This window comes from Gobius niger (assembly GCF_951799975.1).
Source record: "Gobius niger genome assembly, chromosome: 9".
Lineage (NCBI taxonomy): Eukaryota > Metazoa > Chordata > Actinopteri > Gobiiformes > Gobiidae > Gobius > Gobius niger.
The window spans coordinates 37,425,271-37,444,395 of NC_136860.1; the positions used below are offsets into that span (position 1 = coordinate 37,425,271).

At 44.4% G+C, this 19,125-nt stretch overlaps 1 protein-coding gene across 1 annotated transcript in view; it reads right to left on the bottom strand.

The window, feature by feature from the left end:
• Positions 1-1,425: 1,425 nt before the first annotated feature.
• The window catches only part of lcp1 (lymphocyte cytosolic protein 1 (L-plastin)), a 46,398-nt gene continuing 28,698 nt past the window's right edge, over positions 1,426-19,125 (bottom strand). The window contains exons 11-16 of the mRNA XM_079563425.1: positions 18,763-18,841; positions 18,575-18,689; positions 16,990-17,123; positions 5,540-5,660; positions 3,364-3,488; positions 1,426-1,571 (exon numbers count right to left, since the gene is read on the bottom strand). Of these exons, the coding sequence (XP_079419551.1) occupies positions 1,436-1,571; positions 3,364-3,488; positions 5,540-5,660; positions 16,990-17,123; positions 18,575-18,689; positions 18,763-18,841 (710 nt within the window). The 3' untranslated portion in view covers positions 1,426-1,435. The remainder of the gene's footprint in view (positions 1,572-3,363; positions 3,489-5,539; positions 5,661-16,989; positions 17,124-18,574; positions 18,690-18,762; positions 18,842-19,125) is intronic.

Here is a 19,125-nt window from a genome sequence, read left to right on the forward strand (position 1 = left end):
CCTCTCTGTGCTCTGTGTTTAGGATCACTGTTTTAGTTCCATTGGCCAGATTAGTCACATTTATACAACACTTTTCTAATTACATTAATCACTCAAAGCGCTTTACATCAAGGAACCGCTCACTCATCACCAGTGTCAGACGCTGGAGGCAAAGGGCGTGAAGTGTCTTGCCAAGGACACAACCATGGCCGGATTTAAGTAAAATGGGCCCCGGGCTAAAGTTTCTTCAGGGCTCCCCATACACTGCATGTCTGTCTCTCGGATTTCTCTCTCTCGAAAATGAAAAGATATATATATATTTTTTTTTTTTTTTATTCGAACATGCAGAAGTAACTTCTTAAACATAGTACTAGTTTAAAAAATGTGACAAAACAGTTTAACATAATGACCCCAATTTGAGCTCCAGGACCCTCATGCAAGAACCTTTGCTACTGCCAGACTGGTGGGGGGACATGTTTAAAAGGGGGGTCTGGGGGTCCTCCCACAGAGATGTTTTTATTTTAATGGTGCAATTTTGAAAATGGCGCAAACCTGGTTTAGACCTGACCTGATTAAGCCTTACATGTGAGGGAGTCTGCAATGCCCAGGGGCCCTTCACCTGCTGGGCCCCTGGGCTCAGCCCCTGTGAGCCCCCGGGCTCAGCCCCTGTGAGCCCCTGCATGAATCCAGCCTTGGACACAATGGACTGGAACATCACTGACGCTGCTAACTAAAGAAAATAACAAACTAACTGAGAAATGTCGGGAAATCTCTGTGAGGGACTTGATATAATATATTAAATGATCTAACTGTGAATTTTAAGAGGAAGAAAGTGATCGCTCAGTGGGTGGAATGGGTTATGAATGTCAGGATCAAACGGAAAAAGTTTAGGCACAAAAAAGTAAAGCACTTTGTCTCCGGTATCGCCTCAGATCTTTCCTCTTTCTTGTTTCTACAGTGAATGTTAAGTTGACTTGATGAACTCTAGATTTAGTCGACTGAATCTTGACTAAAACCCAAAGACAATTTTGTCAAAAGGCTAAAGCTAATTTAAATTCTGTTCTCAAAATCAACCCTGGTCCACGATAAACTTTAAACCAAACCTCTGCAGCTGAACCCGAGGCCTCTCCTCTGCTCCGGACAATCTGCTGCCAAAGTTTAGTTTTTTAAGCCTTGACTGAATTTGAGGTGAAAACAAAACACACAAGTCGACACATCAGAAGAAACCAGTGCAGTATTTGTGATTTTATTGCAGCTTTCTCGTTCTTCAGAGCCTTGTAACAAAACCTTCCAGTACATGTGACAACAATGACGTCCCACAGAAAACTGGGCCTGAAACTGAACCAAGTGAGTCCCAAATGTAAAGCTTTTGTCCCTAATTTTGAAGTGAACAGGTGTTTGTGAATCCCTTCCATGTGTCCATCCAGGCGCTCGATCTCTCCGGTCCGTCTCGTCTTTACGGCACGTTTTTGAATCCTCGCGCCATCAGACACGCGAACACCGTCATCACCATCTTGGGCTTGACCTCCACCAAATCCTCGGGCAGAGCGTAGACGCGGGCGCCGATCTTCCTCGCCATCGAAATCGCATATCTGTCAAACAAGACGCTCTGTTTTATGCTTTATACATGCGCAAAGTTCTCCTGGGCTTCCTGGAAAAGTGTTTAAAACGCTGTGAAACTCGCCATAATGAGGGACCATTAACCCAGCAGGGGACAAACTCTTCCTTTTCACGTCTCAACTGTAACATCTCAGCTTTTGGAGATCACTGCGTCTTTCTTTCCTGACTAAAACTGGATTAAAACTAAATTAAAAGTTGTTTATGAGACTAAAGCTGTGACTAAAATGTCCAGATATTTTTGCCAACTCAATATGACACATGAAAATAATAGAAGAGACTAAAACCATCTGAACTTCCACTTCACCGGCACAGGAACAGCTCGTGCTTTGTCCATGAGGAGAACAAACATGAAGCAGGAGAACAAACATGAAGCAGGAGAACTAACATGAAGCAGGAGAACTAACATGAAGCAGGAATAAGATCAATAAATAATCTGTTATAAACATACGTCGACCCAATTCAGTCCATGTTTAGTTGAATAAATTTACATTCAATGTTACAAGAACTGAAAATATACTCATTGAGGGCCCCAAGCAAGACTGTCAGTAGGAGGCCCTCTGGTGGCCGAACTCCCATAATGCACTTCTCTACATAGGTTTTCCTCAGAACAGAAGCTGAGGTTCTTTAGGTCATGAGAGAGTTACAATAAACTGGTTTCACTTTAGAAATATAATCTAAGTAAGAAGTAAAAAAGTCTGTCCACTGCTCATAAGTGAACATTAGGGAACCATGACTCACTAAAACATCATCAGAACCATTAGGAAGAGTTCATGGGGGCCCTTGACTGTTGGGGTCCCCAGACCGCTGTCTGCCTTTTCCTTATGGCAAATTACGACTAAAATTGAAGGCAATCGACCTCTTACCCCCCACACCTTACCCCATAGACTGCAGAGTCAACAGCTCCTCCTCACTCCTCCCGTTTGCCATAATAACCACGTTTAAGGGGGAAATCACGGCGGATTTACAGACTCCTCCTCCCCTGCTGTGACGGAGCATGTTCCTAATGAGGGCATAAGGGCGGGGTCTTCAGTGTAGACTCCGCCCTCGTGGGGGCGCGTAGTTCAGTCGTAGCCACGCCCACGCCATTAGCTCTAATGCTAACGGCCTGTCAATCAAGGTCCGGCCCTCATTAATATATGAGATTTTTTAACTGTTTCTATGAAAACCAGCCTGGTCCCTTTAATCGTAACTAACCCAGCGTCATCACAGGAGGACGATCTCGCTGCACAAAGTCAGGCTTTAGTTTAGAACGTGTGTAAACTGCAATGCTGTCTAATGGAAAACTAGCTTGTTTTGCCGCCCACATATGGAGGAACTGCAACAATGCCGGCCATCGGTGTCACGGTCATAAAGCAGTGAAACCAGTGCTTTAACCGAGCGCATGTCTTAAAGCTCCAGTGTGACGCCTCATTTGAAAGCTAAGCCCTTCAAAAAAGAGCTTTTGTCGTGTTTTGTGTGCGCTTTCATTGCTTTTTTGTCCCTTATTTATTGTGTAATTGTTACTTTTCCAGCATGTTTTTGTCGCTCTTGTGTCACTTCTTTGTTGCTTTTTTTGTCACATTTTTGTTGCGTTTTCTTTCCTTTCGCTCCCCTGTAGCAACAACCAGGGCCGCATCAACATGAGGCACATGAAGAGCAAACTAAGGGGCCCCTCATCTCGGCTGCAACGAACCATCACAGATTCATCTCCAGATTATCTTTTACGATTACTCGAGTGATCCTTTGGCAGTGGAAGGGAAGTGTTTTCAAACAGGGACGACGTACTTGGCGTTGTTGAGCTTCTCCTCCTCCGTCAGCTCGTCTGTCTTCAGGAGGTCGTAGCGGATGGAGCCGGGCCTGATGGCGTCGATGAGGTCCAGCACCGGGAGGCTGCTGCCGATCGACTGGTCCTGAGGTCACACGGGCACAAAGGTTCAGAGCGACACGTTACAGAGCGCTTTCTTCTTCTACGGCGTCAGCGCCTCGTTCTGCACTTCCTGATCACACTCATCGTTCAAACCCCAAAACTGTCCTCCACGTTTCCAAAGCCCATAATCCAACATCATCGAGCCTCTAGGGTGTTACCGCCCCCTGCTGGAGCTGCTCAACATTATTCCTACAGCTGCCAGCAGGAGGAGCCCCAGTCACGATGTTCCCCAGCGCCTGCGTTTCATTGTTACTATTTAAAGGAACAGGCCAGTGTTTTTCCACACTGAGATATGTTCTTACCTGAGCTGTGACGAGTTCTTTAGGACCTGTCTGATCTTCAGTCACGTAAACACAGCACAGACGGCGTTAGCATTTAGCCTCTCCCTCTCTCCTCTATAGCTCCATAGCTTTTTTTTCCATTTTTTTGTTGGGTATTCAACTCATTTTTCTAACTTTTTTGTCTTTTTTTTTTTTTTTTTTTTTTTGTCAAATTTTAGTAATTTTAGTCTTTTTTTGGTCATTTTTGTAATCAATTTTTTGTCATTTTTTTCTCTTTTTTTCTCATTTTTTAATCAAATTTTTCTCATTTTTTTGTCATTTTTTTCTCTTTTTTTCTCATTTTTTTTCTCATTTTTTTTTATCAATTTTTTGTCATTTTTTTCTCTTTTTTTGTCATTTTTTAATCAAATTTTTGTCATTTTTTGGTCAATTTCAAAACAGGTCAAGATAGAAGCGTTTTCCCTATTTAAATATGGTTACGTGAAGTGTTCCACTACAAAGTATAATTACACACAATTAAACAATGTGGATTTTCTAAGCGGATAAAAGGGGGAACTATATTGTAAGGCGTAATAATTAGGGCGGCAACTAACGATTATCTTGGTAATGGATTACTCTACCGATTATTTTTATGATTCATCGATTGATCGCTTGGCTGTGAATGGTTTATGAAAATGTTATTTTTTCATTTTTTTAATCACATAAAGCTAAAGTGGCGTCATCTGAGGACGTGTGGATGGAGTAAACTAGAAGTGAGTGTTTTTGGAGGCTCTTTCTGCTGATTCTGCTTCATGATCGGATGAGAAACAGACAGATATTTAAGAAATGTTCAATGTACAAAACACTAAAGACCCAAACCTAGAAAAACAAAGCAGGTTTCCATCAAAAATTAAAAAAAATGTGCTCTTTTTAAGTCTGTGTTTACTAGAAAACAATTAATCGATTAGTAAAATAGTTGACAACTATTTCAATAATCGATTAGTTGTTTCAGCCCTAGTAATAATAGTAATTTGGCATCCGTGCAGTAAAGTGAAGATTACTGCGCGGATTTCGAACTACAAAAAAAAAGCAAAAAATGAAAAAAAAAACGACGGAAAAAAACAACAAAAAAACGACGAAAAAATTACCAAAAAAACGACGAAAAAATTACAAAAAACGACAAAAAAATAACAAAAAACGACAAAAAAACGACAAAAAACGACAAAAAAAAAAAAAAAAAGACAAAAAAGTGATTACTGTGCGGATGCCAAACTACTCCTGGTATTATTACGCCTTACAATATAGTTCCCCCTTTTATCCGCTTAGAAAATCCACATTGTTTAATTGTGTGTGATTATACTTTGTAGTGGAACACTTCACGTAACCATATTTAAATAGGGGAAACGTGGAAGAGCTTGGTAGCTTCTATCTTGACCTGTTTTGGAGCTATAGAGGAGAGAGGGAGAGGCTAAATGCTAACGCCGTCTGCGCTGTGTTTACGTGACTGAAGATCAGACAGGTCCTAAAGAACTCGTCACAGCTCAGGTAAGAACATATCTCAGTGTGGAAAAACGCTGGCCTGTTCCTTTAATACAAGAAAGAACGCTGTGTAATGAGCTTGTTTCAAATAATGAATGAAATTTACTGAAGGACAAAGCTAATTTGTTTCCAGCTCCAGGAAAGTATCAGGCCCAGTGATGTCCTGAGTCATGAGTGATGTCCTGAGTCATGAGTGATGTCCTGAGTCATGACGGGTCGTGTTCGCCGTCGTCACCTTGAAGCTGGAGATGGTGGGTTTCCCGGCCTCGCTCAGAGAGCCGTTGACCCAGGACACGATGGTGTCGTCCGTGACCTTCTGCCCGTCGCCCAGGTCCTCCAGGATGTTCAGCGTGTACCTGGAGGAAACACACGTGAGGCTCAGATTTAGAACAACTGAGGACAATGTCTGGATTCCTGAGAACCACCAGGACTAAACCACACAGGGGGTCATTTATCAAGACGGATAGTTAGTCATTTTATGCTCACTGCTGCCGCCTCAGGCCTTACGCGTAACTGTTTCAGTTTCAGTTTATTATGAATATACAGTAATATACAGTATCATTTACATGTTCCTTCAAGGAATAATGCATATTCATAAATGGGACACCCTTAAAGCAACAGTTAGCTCATATATGGGCCCAAAATAAGACACATTAAAAACACAAACATACATTAATACATTAGTAACCGAGGAAACATTACTTTTTGTACCTATTTCCTGCCTAACCTAACTAACCAAACCTACTCAAAACTAAAACTACCATATCTTACTTTTACTACCATAGGAATGTATCAATTAAAAAGGGTGCACTCTGTATGCTCACACACATTGGAACATACTACCATCAGACACAAGATACTTTAGTCTTTTTTATTTTTTTTTAGAGGTCCAGCTCGGGTTTATTGTATTTTCCTAGAAGCTCAATTTTTAATGTCTTTTTAAAAATGGCCAAAGATGTTGCAGTTTTAATGTCAGTGTTCAGATGGTTCCGCCGCACTGAGACTTGTACACTCGAGTGTCCTCGTTTTTCCCTTTAAGAGGGTTTTATGTCTCGTGTTGTGATCATGAGCAGGTGCAGAGGTTGGGATGAGCCAGTCTGTCCTTAGGTCTAAACATGACATTATACATTATACATTATACATTATACATGCATTTAGAAAGACGTTGCACTCCGTGAGTTTCAGCAGCTTATATTTATAGAAAAAGGAGTCAGTGGGGCTCGTGCATGACGGCACTTCAGACCCGAAGTAACACCTTTCTGAGGGACAGGGTTTTAGAGGCAGTTGTGGTGAACAGGTCTGAGCTCATTCTACACATTAGGACATGTCAGGAAAATACTTCATTTAACATTATTACTTCCGTATAGTCTCTTTAGTTTTTAATGCCCAAATACCTATAATAAAAAAATGCAGATGCTTCATTTCTTAAGATTCTTAACATTTCATCAAAGACAAAAGAGAACTGGACAAAACGGGACATTTTTGCAAGAAAAAATGTGTCAATTTCAGCCAAAAATGCAGCTGATTATGTTTAATGCCTTAATCTTAATGCCAGTTTGAATCTAATAAACCGTATATCGTCAATAACCAGCTGTGTCTGCATCAGTCCACTTAAAGTGTTCCTTTATTTGTTATAGCAGCACAGTTTTCACTATTGTGTTTACATTTTAAGGTGTGATGGTTTGTTTTAGAAAACCACCTGATACATTTTAAATGGTTATTGTTCAGCTAATGGACAAATAATGTCACTAATGCCACTGACAGTCATTTGTAAAGTGTGTTTTAATGTTGTGCACCTGCCCGGGGACGGCAGACGGACATTAGGTACAGAGCTTACTGGAACTTTGTATGTGAGAAGAAAACAAACCCTAATACTTGTGCGTAACTGACCTTTTAGTGACGAGTGTGAGTGTGAGTGATCAGAACGACTCAAACAACCACTGTGTCACTAAAAGGTCAATTATGAACAAATATCAAGGTTTTTTCCAGCATAAAAAGTTCCATAATGCACTTTGTACAAGGTAACGGCCAAATAAATGGAACTAAACCAGCTCTTAACCAGGTCTAGACCAGGACTGAACTAAGACTGGGACAACAGGGGATTCCACAGGGCGTTAATAAGCATGAGAAAGATTTGTGCCATAATAAAGGCCTTACAGCTCAATAAAAAACATTTGATTAGATCAGGGATTCTCAACCTGGGGGTCGGGACCAGGGTGCCATTATTTGTTTTAAATTTAATTCATGTTTGTTTTAGCCATTGTTTTTTCTTTGTTTTTTAAGAGTTGTGTAGGTTAACCTCTTAACTCCCGCCTGAACCGAGAGGAGCTTTTTCCTCACGTCATCAGATTTTTTTTCCATCTTTTTTTTGTTGGGTATTCAACTCATTTTTGTGACTTTTTCATCACTTTTTTGTCAATTTTTTGTCATTTTTTTGTCACATTTTTTTCATTTTTTTGTCAATTTTGTCACATTTTTTTCAATTTTTTGTCATTTTTTTGTCACATTTTTTGTCAAATTTTTGTAATTTTTTAATCAATTTTTTGTCATTTTTTGTCATTTTTTGTCACATTTTTTTAATTTTTTAATCATTTTTTTGTCACATTTTTTTCACTTTTTTGTCAATTTTTTATCAATTTTTTGTATTTTTTTGTCAAATTTTTGTAATTTTTTAATCATTTTTTGTCACATTTTTTTCATTTTTTCGTCAATTTTCTATCACTTTTTTGTCACATTTTTGTCACATTTTAGTTAAATTTTTTGTCCATTTCTTGTGACATTTTTGCCACTTTTTTCTCACATTTCCATCATTGTTTTCGTCTCAGTTTTGTTGCTATTTTCTCACCTTTTTTCCAGAAGCTTTTGGATTGGGGTAAAGCCAAACTGGAGAAAATGTGCTCGGTTCAGGCGGGAGTTAAGGGGTTAAATGTCCCTGTTTTTCCCATGGTCTGACCCGGGTGGGGGTCACGATCCTAAATAACTGTTATACTGGGGGTCGCGGCTCCGAAAGGTTGAGAACCACTGGATCAGATTCTAACTGGTGTTAAATCATGATTTCCTGTAAAACCCTGACATTTCTCTGCTTTAGTGTGTGGGTCTGTGGTGTTCTGCTTCAGCGTGTGGGTCTGTGGTGTTCTGCTTTAGTGTGTGGGTCTGTGGTGTTCTGCTTCAGCGTGTGGGTCTGTGGTGTTCTGCTTCAGCGTGTGGGTCTGTGGCGTTCTGCTTTAGCGTGTGGGTCTGTGGCGTTCTGCTTTAGCGTGTGGATCTGTGGCGTTCTGCTTTAGCGTGTGGATCTGTGGTGTTCTGCTTTAGCGTGTGGGTCTGTGGTGTTCTGCTTTAGTGTGTGGATCTGTGGTGTTCTGCTTTAGCGTGTGGATCTGTGGTGTTCTGCTTTAGCGTGTGGATCTGTGGTGTTCTGCTTTAGTGTGTGGATCTGTGGTGTTCTGCTTTAGTGTGTGGGTCTGTGGTGTTCTGCTTTAGTGTGTGGGTCTGTGGTGTTCTGCTTTAGTGTGTGGATCTGTGGTGTTCTGCTTTAGTGTGTGGGTCTGTGGCTCTGCTTTAGTGTGTGGGTCTGTGGTGTTCTGCTTTAGTGTGTGGATCTGTGGTGTTCTGCTTTAGTGTGTGGATCTGTGGTGTTCTGCTTTAGCGTGTGGGTCTGTGGTGTTCTGCTTTAGCGTGTGGATCTGTGGTGTTCTGCTTTAGCGTGTGGATCTGTGGTGTTCTGCTTTAGTGTGTGGGTCTGTGGTGTTCTGCTTTAGTGTGTGGGTCTGTGGCTCTGCTTTAGTGTGTGGATCTGTGGTGTTCTGCTTTAGCGTGTGGGTCTGTGGTGTTCTGCTTTAGCGTGTGGGTCTGTGGTGTTCTGCTTTAGCGTGTGGGTCTGTGGTGTTCTGCTTTAGCGTGTGGGTCTGTGGTGTTCTGCTTTAGCGTGTGGGTCTGTGGTGTTCTGCTTTAGCGTGTGGGTCTGTGGTGTTCTGCTTTAGTGTGTGGGTCTGTGGTGTTCTGCTTTAGTGTGTGGATCTGTGGTGTTCTGCTTTAGTGTGTGGGTCTGTGGTGTTCTGCTTTAGTGTGTGGGTCTGTGGTGTTCTGCTTTAGTGTGTGGATCTGTGGTGTTCTGCTTTAGTGTGTGGGTCTGTGGTGTTCTGCTTTAGCGTGTGGGTCTGTGGTGTTCTGCTTTAGCGTGTGGATCTGTGGTGCTCTGCTTTAGCGTGTGGGTCTGTGGTGTTCTGCTTTAGCGTGTGGATCTGTGGTGTTCTGCTTTAGTGTGTGGGTCTGTGGTGTTCTGCTTTAGTGTGTGTGTCTGTGGTGTTCTGCTTTAGTGTGTGGGTCTGTGGTGTTCTGCTTTAGTGTGTGGGTCTGTGGTGTTCTGCTTTAGTGTGTGGGTCTGTGGTGTTCTGCTTTAGCGTGTGGGTCTGTGGTGTTCTGCTTTAGCGTGTGGGTCTGTGGTGTTCTGCTTTAGTGTGTGGGTCTGTGGTGTTCTGCTTTAGTGTGTGTGTCTGTGGTGTTCTGCTTTAGTGTGTGGGTCTGTGGTGTTCTGCTTTAGTGTGTGGGTCTGTGGTGTTCTGCTTTAGTGTGTGGGTCTGTGGTGTTCTGCTTTAGCGTGTGGGTCTGTGGTGTTCTGCTTTAGCGTGTGGGTCTGTGGTGTTCTGCTTTAGCGTGTGGATCTGTGGTGCTCTGCTTTAGCGTGTGGGTCTGTGGTGTTCTGCTTTAGCGTGTGGATCTGTGGTGCTCTGCTTTAGCGTGTGGGTCTGTGGTGTTCTGCTTTAGCGTGTGGATCTGTGGTGCTCTGCTTTAGCGTGTGGGTCTGTGGTGTTCTGCTTTAGTGTGTGGATCTGTGGTGTTCTGCTTTAGTGTGTGGATCTGTGGTGTTCTGCTTTAGCGTGTGGATCTGTGGTGTTCTGCTTTAGTGTGTGGGTCTGTGGTGTTCTGCTTTAGTGTGTGGGTCTGTGGTGTTCTGCTTTAGTGTGTGTGTCTGTGGTGTTCTGCTTTAGTGTGTGGATCTGTGGTGTTCTGCTTTAGTGTGTGTGTCTGTGGTGTTCTGCTTTAGTGTGTGGATCTGTGGTGTTCTGCTTTAGTGTGTGGATCTGTGGTGTTCTGCTTTAGTGTGTGGATCTGTGGTGTTCTGCTTTAGTGTGTGGGTCTGTGGTGTTCTGCTTTAGCGTGTGGGTCTGTGGTGTTCTGCTTTAGTGTGTGGGTCTGTGGTGTTCTGCTTTAGTGTGTGTGTCTGTGGTGTTCTGCTTTAGTGTGTGGATCTGTGGCTCTGCTTTAGTGTGTGGATCTGTGGTGTTCTGCTTTAGTGTGTGGATCTGTGGCTCTGCTTTAGTGTGTGGGTCTGTGGTGTTCTGCTTTAGTGTGTGGATCTGTGGCTCTGCTTTAGTGTGTGTGTCTGTGGCTCTGCTTTAGTGTGTGGGTCTGTGGTGTTCTGCTTTAGTGTGTGGATCTGTGGTGTTCTGCTTTAGTGTGTGGGTCTGTGGTGTTCTGCTTTAGTGTGTGGGTCTGTGGTGTTCTGCTTTAGCGTGTGGGTCTGTGGTGTTCTGCTTTAGTGTGTGGGTCTGTGGTGTTCTGCTTTAGTGTGTGGATCTGTGGTGTTCTGCTTTAGTGTGTGGGTCTGTGGTGTTCTGCTTTAGTGTGTGGGTCTGTGGTGTTCTGCTTTAGTGTGTGGGTCTGTGGTGTTCTGCTTTAGTGTGTGTGTCTGTGGTGTTCTGCTTTAGTGTGTGGGTCTGTGGTGTTCTGCTTTAGTGTGTGTGTCTGTGGTGTTCTGCTTTAGTGTGTGGGTCTGTGGTGTTCTGCTTTAGTGTGTGGATCTGTGGTGCTCTGCTTTAGCGTGTGGGTCTGTGGTGTTCTGCTTTAGCGTGTGGATCTGTGGTGTTCTGCTTTAGCGTGTGTGTCTGTGGCTCTGCTTTAGTGTGTGGGTCTGTGGTGTTCTGCTTTAGTGTGTGGATCTGTGGTGTTCTGCTTTAGTGTGTGGGTCTGTGGTGTTCTGCTTTAGCGTGTGGGTCTGTGGCGTTCTGCTTTAGTGTGTGGGTCTGTGGTGTTCTGCTTTAGTGTGTGGGTCTGTGGCGTTCTGCTTTAGTGTGTGGGTCTGTGGTGTTCTGCTTTAGCGTGTGGGTCTGTGGCGTTCTGCTTTAGTGTGTGGGTCTGTGGCGTTCTGCTTTAGCGTGTGGGTCTGTGGTGTTCTGCTTTAGTGTGTGGGTCTGTGGTGTTCTGCTTTAGTGTGTGTGTCTGTGGTGTTCTGCTTTAGTGTGTGGGTCTGTGGTGTTCTGCTTTAGTGTGTGGATCTGTGGTGTTCTGCTTTAGTGTGTGTGTCTGTGGTGTTCTGCTTTAGTGTGTGGGTCTGTGGTGTTCTGCTTTAGCGTGTGGGTCTGTGGTGTTCTGCTTTAGTGTGTGTGTCTGTGGTGTTCTGCTTTAGTGTGTGGGTCTGTGGCGTTCTGCTTTAGTGTGTGGGTCTGTGGTGTTCTGCTTTAGTGTGTGTGTCTGTGGTGTTCTGCTTTAGTGTGTGGGTCTGTGGTGTTCTGCTTTAGTGTGTGGGTCTGTGGTGTTCTGCTTTAGCGTGTGTGTCTGTGGTGTTCTGCTTTAGTGTGTGGGTCTGTGGTGTTCTGCTTCAGTGTGTGGATCTGTGGTGTTCTGCTTTAGTGTGTGGATCTGTGGTGTTCTGCTTTAGCGTGTGGGTCTGTGGTGTTCTGCTTTAGTGTGTGGATCTGTGGTGTTCTGCTTTAGTGTGTGGATCTGTGGTGTTCTGCTTTAGTGTGTGGGTCTGTGGTGTTCTGCTTTAGTGTGTGGGTCTGTGGTGTTCTGCTTTAGTGTGTGGGTCTGTGGCGTTCTGCTTTAGTGTGTGAGTCTGTGGCGTTCTGCTTTAGTGTGTGGATCTGTGGTGTTCTGCTTTAGTGTGTGGGTCTGTGGTGTTCTGCTTTAGTGTGTGGATCTGTGGTGTTCTGCTTTAGTGTGTGAGTCTGTGGCGTTCTGCTTTAGTGTGTGGATCTGTGGTGTTCTGCTTTAGTGTGTGGGTCTGTGGTGTTCTGCTTTAGTGTGTGGATCTGTGGTGTTCTGCTTTAGTGTGTGGGTCTGTGGTGTTCTGCTTTAGTGTGTGGGTCTGTGGTGTTCTGCTTTAGTGTGTGGGTCTGTGGCTCTGCTTTAGTGTGTGGATCTGTGGTGTTCTGCTTTAGTGTGTGGGTCTGTGGTGTTCTGCTTTAGTGTGTGGATCTGTGGTGTTCTGCTTTAGTGTGTGGATCTGTGGTGTTCTGCTTTAGTGTGTGGGTCTGTGGCGTTCTGCTTTAGTGTGTGGGTCTGTGGTGTTCTGCTTTAGTGTGTGGGTCTGTGGTGTTCTGCTTTAGTGTGTGGGTCTGTGGCGTTCTGCTTTAGCGTGTGGGTCTGTGGCGTTCTGCTTTAGTGTGTGGATCTGTGGCGTTCTGCTTTAGTGTGTGGATCTGTGGTGTTCTGCTTTAGTGTGTGGATCTGTGGTGTTCTGCTTTAGCGTGTGGATCTGTGGTGTTCTGCTTTAGCGTGTGGGTCTGTGGTGTTCTGCTTTAGTGTGTGGGTCTGTGGTGTTCTGCTTTAGTGTGTGGGTCTGTGGTGTTCTGCTTTAGTGTGTGGATCTGTGGTGTTCTGCTTTAGTGTGTGGATCTGTGGCGTTCTGCTTTAGTGTGTGGGTCTGTGGTGTTCTGCTTTAGTGTGTGGATCTGTGGTGTTCTGCTTTAGCGTGTGGGTCTGTGGTGTTCTGCTTTAGTGTGTGGATCTGTGGTGTTCTGCTTTAGTGTGTGGATCTGTGGTGTTCTGCTTTAGTGTGTGGGTCTGTGGTGTTCTGCTTTAGCGTGTGGGTCTGTGGTGTTCTGCTTTAGTGTGTGGGTCTGTGGTGTTCTGCTTTAGCGTGTGGGTCTGTGGTGTTCTGCTTTAGTGTGTGGGTCTGTGGTGTTCTGCTTTAGCGTGTGGGTCTGTGGTGTTCTGCTTTAGTGTGTGGATCTGTGGTGTTCTGCTTTAGCGTGTGGGTCTGTGGTGTTCTGCTTTAGCGTGTGGGTCTGTGGTGTTCTGCTTTAGTGTGTGGGTCTGTGGTGTTCTGCTTTAGTGTGTGGGTCTGTGGTGTTCTGCTTTAGTGTGTGGATCTGTGGTGTTCTGCTTTAGCGTGTGGGTCTGTGGTGTTCTGCTTTAGTGTGTGGATCTGTGGTGTTCTGCTTTAGTGTGTGGGTCTGTGGTGTTCTGCTTTAGCGTGTGGGTCTGTGGTGTTCTGCTTTAGTGTGTGTGTCTGTGGCTCTGCTTCAGTGTGTGGATCTGTGGTGTTCTGCTTTAGTGTGTGGATCTGTGGTGTTCTGCTTTAGTGTGTGGATCTGTGGTGTTCTGCTTTAGTGTGTGGATCTGTGGTGTTCTGCTTTAGCGTGTGGATCTGTGGTGTTCTGCTTTAGTGTGTGGATCTGTGGTGTTCTGCTTTAGCGTGTGGGTCTGTGGTGTTCTGCTTTAGTGTGTGGATCTGTGGTGTTCTGCTTTAGTGTGTGGATCTGTGGCGTTCTGCTTTAGTGTGTGGATCTGTGGTGTTCTGCTTTAGTGTGTGGGTCTGTGGTGTTCTGCTTTAGTGTGTGGGTCTGTGGTGTTCTGCTTTAGTGTGTGGGTCTGTGGCGTTCTGCTTTAGCGTGTGGGTCTGTGGCGTTCTGCTTTAGCGTGTGGGTCTGTGGTGTTCTGCTTTAGTGTGTGGATCTGTGGTGTTCTGCTTTAGCGTGTGGATCTGTGGTGTTCTGCTTTAGCGTGTGGATCTGTGGTGTTCTGCTTTAGCGTGTGGATCTGTGGCGTTCTGCTTTAGCGTGTGGGTCTGTGGTGTTCTGCTTTAGTGTGTGGATCTGTGGTGTTCTGCTTTAGCGTGTGGATCTGTGGTGTTCTGCTTTAGCGTGTGGATCTGTGGTGTTCTGCTTTAGCGTGTGGATCTGTGGTGTTCTGCTTTAGTGTGTGGATCTGTGGTGTTCTGCTTTAGCGTGTGGATCTGTGGCGTTCTGCTTTAGTGTGTGGATCTGTGGTGTTCTGCTTTAGTGTGTGGGTCTGTGGTGTTCTGCTTCAGCGTGTGGGTCTGTGGTGTTCTGCTTTAGCGTGTGGATCTGTGGCGTTCTGCTTTAGTGTGTGGATCTGTGGTGTTCTGCTTTAGTGTGTGGATCTGTGGTGTTCTGCTTTAGTGTGTGGATCTGTGGTGTTCTGCTTTAGTGTGTGGATCTGTGGTGTTCTGCTTTAGTGTGTGGATCTGTGGTGTTCTGCTTTAGTGTGTGGGTCTGTGGCGTTCTGCTTTAGTGTGTGGGTCTGTGGTGTTCTGCTTCAGCGTGTGGGTCTGTGGTGTTCTGCTTTAGCGTGTGGATCTGTGGTGTTCTGCTTTAGCGTGTGGATCTGTGGTGTTCTGCTTTAGTGTGTGGGTCTGTGGTGTTCTGCTTTAGTGTGTGGATCTGTGGCGTTCTGCTTTAGCGTGTGGATCTGTGGCGTTCTGCTTTAGTGTGTGGGTCTGTGGTGTTCTGCTTTAGTGTGTGGATCTGTGGCGTTCTGCTTTAGTGTGTGGGTCTGTGGTGTTCTGCTTTAGCGTGTGGATCTGTGGCGTTCTGCTTTAGTGTGTGAGTCTGTGGTGTTCTGCTTTAGTGTGTGGATCTGTGGTGTTCTGCTTCAGCGTGTGGGTCTGTGGTGTTCGGCTTTAGCGTGTGGATCTGTGGTGTTCTGCTTTAGTGTGTGGGTCTGTGGTGTTCTGCTTCAGCGTGTGGGTCTGTGGTGTTCTGCTTTAGCGTGTGGGTCTGTGGTGTTCTGCTTTAGTGTGTGGATCTGTGGTGTTCTGCTTTAGCGTGTGGGTCTGTGGTGTTCTGCTTTAGTGTGTGGATCTGTGGTGTTCTGCTTTAGTGTGTGGATCTGTGGTGTTCTGCTTTAGTGTGTGGGTCTGTGGTGTTCTGCTTCAGTGTGTGGATCTGTGGCGTTCTGCTTTAGTGTGTGGATCTGTGGTGTTCTGCTTTAGCGTGTGGGTCTGTGGTGTTCTGCTTTAGTGTGTGGATCTGTGGTGTTCTGCTTTAGTGTGTGGGTCTGTGGTGTTCTGCTTCAGTGTGTGGATCTGTGGTGTTCTGCTTTAGTGTGTGGGTCTGTGGTGTTCTGCTTTAGTGTGTGGGTCTGTGGTGTTCTGCTTTAGCGTGTGGATCTGTGGTGTTCTGCTTTAGCGTGTGGATCTGTGGCGTTCTGCTTTAGTGTGTGGATCTGTGGCGTTCTGCTTTAGCGTGTGGATCTGTGGTGTTCTGCTTTAGCGTGTGGGTCTGTGGCGTTCTGCTTCAGCGTGTGGATCAGTGGTGTTCTGCTTTAGTGTGTGGATCTGTGGTGTTCTGCTTCAGTGTGTGGATCTGTGGTGTTCTGCTTTAGTGTGTGGATCTGTGGTGTTCTGCTTCAGTGTGTGGATCTGTGGTGTTCTGCTTTAGTGTGTGGGTCTGTGGTGTTCTGCTTCAGTGTGTGGATCTGTGGTGTTCTGCTTCAGTGTGTGGATCTGTGGTGTTCTGCTTTAGTGTGTGGGTCTGTGGTGTTCTGCTTTAGTGTGTGGATCTGTGGTGTTCTGCTTTAGTGTGTGGGTCTGTGGTGTTCTGCTTCAGTGTGTGGATCTGTGGTGTTCTGCTTTAGTGTGTGGATCTGTGGTGTTCTGCTTCAGTGTGTGGATCTGTGGTGTTCTGCTTTAGTGTGTGGATCTGTGGTGTTCTGCTTTAGTGTGTGGATCTGTGGTGTTCTGCTTTAGCGTGTGGGTCTGTGGTGTTCTGCTTTAGTGTGTGGATCTGTGGTGTTCTGCTTTAGCGTGTGGATCTGTGGTGTTCTGCTTTAGCGTGTGGATCTGTGGTGTTCTGCTTTAGCGTGTGGGTCTGTGGTGTTCTGCTTTAGTGTGTGGGTCTGTGGCGTTCTGCTTCAGCGTGTGGATCTGTGGCGTTCTGCTTTAGCGTGTGGGTCTGTGGCTCTGCTTTAGTGTGTGGATCTGTGGTGTTCTGCTTTAGTGTGTGGGTCTGTGGTGTTCTGCTTTAGCGTGTGGATCTGTGGTGTTCTGCTTTAGCGTGTGGGTCTGTGGTGTTCTGCTTTAGCGTGTGGATCTGTGGTGTTCTGCTTTAGCGTGTGGATCTGTGGTGTTCTGCTTCAGCGTGTGGGTCTGTGGTGTTCTGCTTCAGCGTGTGGATCTGTGGTGTTCTGCTTTAGCGTGTGGATCTGTGGTGTTCTGCTTTAGCGTGTGGGTCTGTGGCGTTCTGCTTCAGCGTGTGGATCTGTGGCGTTCTGCTTTAGCGTGTGGGTCTGTGGCGTTCTGCTTCAGCGTGTGGATCTGTGGTGTTCTGCTTTAGCGTGTGGATCTGTGGTGTTCTGCTTTAGCGTGTGGATCTGTGGCGTTCTGCTTCAGCGTGTGGATCTGTGGCGTTCTGCTTTAGCGTGTGGGTCTGTGGCGTTCTGCTTCAGCGTGTGGGTCTGTGGCGTTCTGCTTTAGCGTGTGGGTCTGTGGTGTTCTGCTTCAGCGTGTGGATCTGTGGTGTTCTGCTTTAGCGTGTGGATCTGTGGCGTTCTGCTTCAGCGTGTGGATCTGTGGTGTTCTGCTTTAGCGTGTGGATCTGTGGTGTTCTGCTTTAGTGTGTGGGTCTGTGGCGTTCTGCTTTAGCGTGTGGGTCTGTGGCGTTCTGCTTCAGCGTGTGGGTCTGTGGCGTTCTGCTTTAGCGTGTGGGTCTGTGGCGTTACCTCCTCATGAGCTGCCAGAGCAGGGCCAGGGTCAGGGTCTTGTTCCCCTCGTTCAGGTCCTGTCCCGCGATCCCCACCAGAGAGAACTTGGCCTCCTTCTTCCCCAGCTCCACCGCGTAGTTACAGTTCTCCAGCTGGGACAAAGACAGAGTTACCGACATGTTTATGGTAGAAGAAGGTTTCCATAATCAGAGACAGAGTTACCGACATGTTTATGGTAGAAGAAGGTTTCCATAATCAGAGACAGAGTTACCGACATGTTCATCGTAGAAGAAGGTTTCCATAATCAGAGACAGAGTTACCGACATGTTTATGGTAGAAGAAGGTTTCCATAATCAGAGACAGAGTTACCGACATGTTTATGGTAGAAGAAGGTTTCCATAATCAGAGACAGAGTTACCGACATGTTCATCGTAGAAGAAGGTTTCCATAATCAGAGACAGAGTTACCGACATTATATTTATGGTAGAAGAAGGTTTCCATAATCAGAGACAGAGTTACCGACATTATATTTATGGTAGAAGAAGGTTTCCATAATCAGAGACAGAGTTACCGACATGTTCATCGTAGAAGAAGGTTTCCATAATCAGAGACAGAGTTACCGACATTATATTTATGGTAGAAGAAGGTTTCCATAATCAGAGACAGAGTTACCGACATTATATTTATGGTAGAAGAAGGTTTCCATAATCAGAGACAGAGTTACCAACATGTTCATCGTAGGAGAAGGTTTCCATGACAAAAGGTGATACATGTTTCCTACAAGCCCCATTTCGTAACCTTTCTTAACCTCTCACCACCCGCCTAAACCGCATGCATGCTGTCCTCTTTGACTATAGGCCTGTGTAACACCTCATTTGAAAGCTAAGACCCACAAAATTGATATTTTTCCTCATGTTGTTGCTGTGTTACGTCCACTTTTTATGTTGATTTTTTTGTCACTTTTTTGTTGAGTTTTTGTCACTTTTTTGTTGAATTTTTGTCATTTTTTGTTGAGTTTTTGTCACTTTTTTGTTGAATTTTTGTCATTTTTTTGTTGAGTTTTAGTCATTTTTTTGTCATTTTTTTGTTGAGTTTTTGTTGAATTTTTGTTGAATTTTTGTCACATTGTTGTTGAATTTTTGTCATTTTTTTGTCATTTTTTTGTTGAGTTTTTGTCACATTTTTGTTGAATTTTTGTCACATTTTTGTTGAGTTTTTGTCACATTTTTGTTGAATTTTTGTCACATTTTTGTCACTTTTTTGTTGAATTTTTGTTGAATTTTTGTTGAATTTGTGTCACTTTTTTTGTTGAATTTTTGTCACTTTTTTGTTGAATTTTTGTCACATTTTTGTTGAGTTTTTGTCACATTTTTGTTGAGTTTTTGTCACATTTTTGTCTCATTTTTGTCACATTTTTGTCACATTTTTGTCACATTTTTGTCGCGTTTACATCTTTGTTTTCTTCTCATTTTTTGTTGCCATTTTAATGCTTTTTCCCCTAGAAGCTTTTTGATTAGGGCAAAGCCAAACTGGAGAAAATGTGCTCCGTTCCGGTGGGAGTTAAGAGGTTAACCACTTTGCTCTTTTTCAGATGTAGCCCCACCTTCTTCATGTTGCTGCCCAGTTTGGAGTACGGCGGCTTGTTGACTTTGTCCCAGTTCACGGGGACCTTGATCTGTTCGTAGAGCTGGAAGATCACCAGGGCGTCGTCGATGTCTCTGAAACACAAGCGCGGGTTCAGATCGAGCGTTTCCTCCGTGATAAATGAGTAAAAAAGTGCAGGAGCCTCACGCGTAGAGATGGTTCACTCGAGGGTTGACCCCCAGCGAGTTCATCCAGTTCCTGAAAGTGCGCTCCTCCCTCGTCTCTCCTGAAAGACCAAAAACACACGATTATTACTGTTATTATGACTGTTATTATTACTGTTATTATGACTGTTATTATTACTGTTATTATTACTGTTATTATGACTGTTATTATGACTGTTATTATTACTGTTATTATTACTGTTATTATTACTGTTATTATTACTGTTATTATTACTGTTATTATTACTGTTATTATTACTGTTATTATGACTGTTATTATGACTGTTATTATTACTGTTATTATTACTGTTATTATTACTGTTATTATTACTGTTATTATTACTGT